Source organism: Myotis davidii, unplaced genomic scaffold (genome assembly GCF_000327345.1).
Source record: "Myotis davidii unplaced genomic scaffold, ASM32734v1 scaffold3428, whole genome shotgun sequence".
In the NCBI taxonomy this organism is placed as follows: Eukaryota; Metazoa; Chordata; class Mammalia; order Chiroptera; family Vespertilionidae; genus Myotis; species Myotis davidii.
Genome location: NW_006298785.1, coordinates 21,884 through 26,618, shown reverse-complemented (window position 1 = coordinate 26,618; position 4,735 = coordinate 21,884). Strand labels below are relative to the sequence as shown.

Here is a 4,735-nt window from a genome sequence, read left to right as displayed (position 1 = left end):
TTTTTTTTTTTTTTTTTAATATATTCTATTGCTTTTTCACAGACAAGAAGGGAGAGAGACAGAGAGTCAGAAACATTGATGAGAGGGAAACATCAATCAGCCGCCTTCCGCACATCTCCCACTGGGGAAGTGCCCGCAACCAAGGCACATACCCTCGACCAGAATCGAACCCAGGACCCTTCAGTCCACATGCCAACGCTCCATCCACTGAGCCAAACCGGTTTCGGCATGGCCTCAGTCTTCATTCTGCCATTTAATTGCTCAGCGACCTGGGGCAATCCCCGTCCCTCCTTGGGTCTCAGCCCATCCCAGGATTTCCCCAGACACTTACAGTGTTGGACCTCCACAAGAGTGACGAGGCCATCTTCTCGTCCAGCTTGCCTTCAGAGATCGGGAAACCCATCGTCTGTTAAAACACCAGGTTAGCAGTCGTGACTCATTTGGGAACTAATGGGAAGAACCAAAATGACCAAACAACCAAACCAATGCAGGCTGGGAGACAGCTTGTCATGTCTTGACGGGCAAGGACTCTGATGAACTGGGCAAAACCAATGAATGAAAGGGACTTATATCCAGAAACTCAAGGAGAGTGAAGAAGATGAAGTAAATGTTCAAAGAAGCCAATTCAGGCCTCTGCAATGTAATGCAAGCTAGTGTTGAAGGACAGAGCCCTGTGGGACGACACAGACCTCAAGAAGGCACTGTTTGTTCCAGCCAAAGCCTGTCTCTGCCCTTAGATCTGTACATCTACCACCCAAACTGTTGCTCAAGGACCTGGGAGCCGTCCCTTTGAAACACAGACATGCAGGGGATAACTCTGCTCTCTCTCTGGTCCCTAACTTCAGTGGGCACCTCGCTGCAACTGATACCCCTGCCTGCTGACTTACACACAGGAGAGGTGTGCTTCTCCTCCAGAGAAGTGCCACTTCACAAATCCAGGAGGCCTGGTCTCATGGCCACCTTCCCAACCCCCCTGCATGGCAGCCTTTACAGGGCTCCAGCCTTGTCCTTCAGGGTTTGAGTGGAGTTCACACTGGATCTTACCCCTGCTGCAGTAATATAACTGAATGAAACCTGTTCCTACCCCTTCCACTAGTATCCGGCTTTATCTCTGACAGAAGGGAAAGCTCTTCCTAACATTTAGAAGTAAATTTTACCACAAGAGGAAGGAAGTTCCTCTGACTCTAATTAGATGACGAAGAGCATGCCTGGGGATTTATGGAGAAACTAGAAAGCATTGAGCCCAGGGGGAGAGGCTGCAGAGCCCCAGGCCTTACTCCTGATCTCCCCTCCTTCCCAGGGCTCTATTTCTCCATATGCACAATAATTCTCTCTACCGGCACCGACTTTCGAAGGTTCTTAGACTGGAGGTAATCAGAGTTTGGAGAGGGGGCGCCCATGGCTTCACCACCTAGCTGGCAGTTCGGCCATCCCAGGGAAGGTTTCCATGGAAATGTCAACTCGTGAAGAGGGAACAGCTACCCTGGACCCCGAGGCATCGGAGGTGGGGGCTGGGGGGAGGAAGAGATCCTGAGACCAGAGATGGGAGGCTGGTAGGATGGGCGCAAAGGCGGGTCTCAAAGGCCCACACAGGCTCACCATTGGAAGAATCCATCCAAACTCTTGCTGGTTGATTCCGACGATGTACGGAACAGTGTTGAGCTGCTTTTCAGCCAGAAGCTCCTCCGGCATCTTCGGCAGCAGCACTCCATCAACCACAGAGGACAGGAAGGGCTGGCTCTGGGAAGAGGACATAACAGTGTCCATGCTGCCCTCCCCGCTCACACCCACGTCCTTCTCTCAGCTCGTCTGAGCAAAGCCAGCACCACACACCTGTGTGCCTATGGGCAGTGGCACAGAGCTCAGGGTCTAACAAAGCAGCTAAGTCTCTGACTCCAGAGGGCAGAACTGGTGCCCAAGGGATTAGCAGTGGGCAGGTCATGGGGGGGATCTCCCTCAAATTGAAATATGTAAAAATATGATGTTAATATTTGTGTTTTATATAAAACTTTCAGCTTGAAGTGTATGTCTATCTATATGTATCTCTCTCATGACAGTCAATTCTCATTATTCACGGTGGTTACGCTCTGTAAAGTCACTGTGGACTCCGAATTAGTGAACCCGGAGCCATGGCTCCCAAATCCCATTGTGTACACTCAAACCACCAGCAAACTCCATCCCCAGTTCCCAGTTTCTTTTTCTCCGAAACACTAGCCATCATCAAACACACACCATATTTTATGTGTTTACTGTACTCTCTCTCACTCCTAGAGGGCCGGGAATTGTGTCTGCTTTTTTTGCCCATGTCACTGGTCTATCCCTCCCCTCATTCACCCACCCACTCCCACTCCCCGCTTAAAACTCAGGCCCTGGCACAAAGTACTCAGTGCTAATAAAATCTTTGTTGAATGACTGAATGCATTTCTTTCAATCCTGAAGACACTTTTCAGGGTAAGTGCTACTGTCCCCAGAGAGAAAGCAGAGGGGGTAGGACTGGCAGACGTTGTAGAGGTAAAGGCATGGGAACCTGGTGGCCCTCTGGAAGGTGGGAGGAGAGGAGGAAGGAGAGGGGAGGACACTGTTGGAGTTTCCTGAGTGGCTGGGAGGAGTGTCCTCAGGACTGAGGCTCCTGGCTCCCTTCCTGGTGACCCTGCACATAGTGGCTAATCAGCCCTGCAGCCTTGCAGGAGATCTGGGCTCCTCTGTGTAGGATCCTGAGACCCCTGATGCAGTTACCTCCCTCTCCCCGAGGTGGGAGTTTCTAGTACAGCCTTCTCCCCCTGGGAGCAGGAAATAAAAACAAGAAAAAATGTAGAGCCCAGTCAGTCAGCCTGGCTCAGTGGTTGATTGTCAACCTATGAACCAGGAGGTCACAGTTCAATTCCCAATCAGGGCACATGCCCGAGTTACAGGCTCAGTCCCCAGAGTGGGGTGTACAGGAGGCTGCCAATCAATGATTCTCTCTCATCACTGATGCTTCTATCTCTCTCTCCCTCACCCTTCCTCTCTGAAATCAATAAAAACATACATCTTTTTAAAAAACTACTACAGAAAGAAAGAAAGGAAGGAAGGAAGGAAGGAAGGAAGGAAGGAAGGAAGGAAGAAGGAAGGAGCTGGTCTTAGTCAGCTGCCACCAAAGGTATCAGGTTCTCCCTCCAGGTGCCGCCCTGACTGGTCAGAGGAAGTGGGCAGGGCACTGGCTCCCCTGGGCATGAGCTCAGGGTCTAGCTGTGGGTAGGGGAGGGGAACTCTGGTGAGGATTTCTGTTGCATGTGCCTGCACTGCCCTCCATCCATTTCCTCTTCTTGTTCCCCAGGCAACAACACCCCGGTTTTTCAAGGAGGCCTCCCTCATTCTCATTCCATGAGTCCAGACATCTTTAGAAGACCTGGGTGCTCCATCTTCCTGACCACAGAGATTAGCTCATGGATTGGCATGGGGCCCATGTCAGGACAATAGACATTACCCCAAACTCTTGCTAGAATTATTGGGAAAGGGGGTTTCTAAGCAGATCAGATATATGTCTAGACTAGAGTGTTGCCGTTGCCTTGAACCACCCCAGGGGACCAACCTGCCTGAGAGTAAACAAACGTTAAGAGGCAAAAGTTGAGGGGTACAGACAGATTCTAAATAATAGATGTGTGTCTGGGTCCAGCCATGCCTGAAGCCATCTACTCCTGAACTTTTCAGTCACCTAAAGGTTGTGTGACAACACATTCCTTTTTCTGCTAAAGACACTTTGCAAAGAGTTTTCCCATCTTGCATCGGAAAGTTCTCACTCATGTAACCTCACTAAAATTCAACTCACCCCTTTCTTCTCTCTGTATATGCTCAACACTATTGTGCTTGTTGTCACCCTACATGGTAGATAACAGGTCTGACTACTAGTAGAAACTAACCAGTAGGGTCCCTTCATTATGGGGTTGTAATTCTACAGACCAGGTGTTTATGGGGTGTGTGTGTGTGTGTGTGTGTGTGTGTGTGTTGCGAGAGTGGATAAACATGGAAAGACTTCCGGCTTTTCTCAGAATCACTGATTTTATAAGATGTCTTGAGAAGCTGGGAACTGAATCATGTCTAGATTTATGACTATAGAGTTGTAGAAAATGTACAGGCAGAGTATCCTTAAGATGCAGCACCCTCTGGATGCAGTGGTCTGAGAGTTTAGAGATTATGCTTTGGTGAGTTGTAGCAGTTACCATCTAAAAACACTATTGAGAAAAACAGAAGATGGCGGCATAGGTAAATACCGGAGTTAGCTGCCTCCAACAACCACTTCAAAATACAACTAAAAGACAGAACAGACATCACCCAGAACCACAGGAAAGCTGGCTGAGGGGAAATTCTTCAACTAGAAGGGAAGAGAACAGCATACGAGACTCAGAGGAGGCGCAGTGTTGAAAATACAACAGTGCGGAAAATAGAAAGGTGCGGAGGTGCGCGCAGAGCGGGCTGGTAGCTGAGGGTGTGGTTGTCGTTTTCAATAGGGAGGGAGTCTCAGATTCTGAGCTCCAGTTCTGGGCGAGTCTCTAGGGATCCAGACTCAAACGGGAGAAGCAGGACTGTCTGGCATCGGTCGGAACGCGAGGGCAGCTTTCTCTCCGAGGTTTGCAGCGGTTGCTGGGACTCTGAGAGGCAGAGCCTCTGGGAACCGGACTGAGAGCAGCCATAACTGCTCGCTCTGTCCTCCCTGTTGATCCTCTGGGACCCGCCTGCCCCAGCCCTGCACAGAGGC

The 4,735-nt window shown here is 50.0% G+C and overlaps 1 protein-coding gene across 1 annotated transcript in view; it reads right to left on the bottom strand.

Annotated features, from left to right (window-relative positions):
* Positions 1–4,735, bottom strand: part of LOC102761162 (liver carboxylesterase 1-like) — a 27,288-nt gene that overhangs the window by 2,897 nt on the left and 19,656 nt on the right. Inside the window, exons 7-8 of the mRNA XM_015570958.1 lie at positions 1,600–1,797; positions 332–406 (exon numbers count right to left, since the gene is read on the bottom strand). Coding sequence (XP_015426444.1) covers positions 332–406; positions 1,600–1,797 — 273 coding nt within the window. The remainder of the gene's footprint in view (positions 1–331; positions 407–1,599; positions 1,798–4,735) is intronic.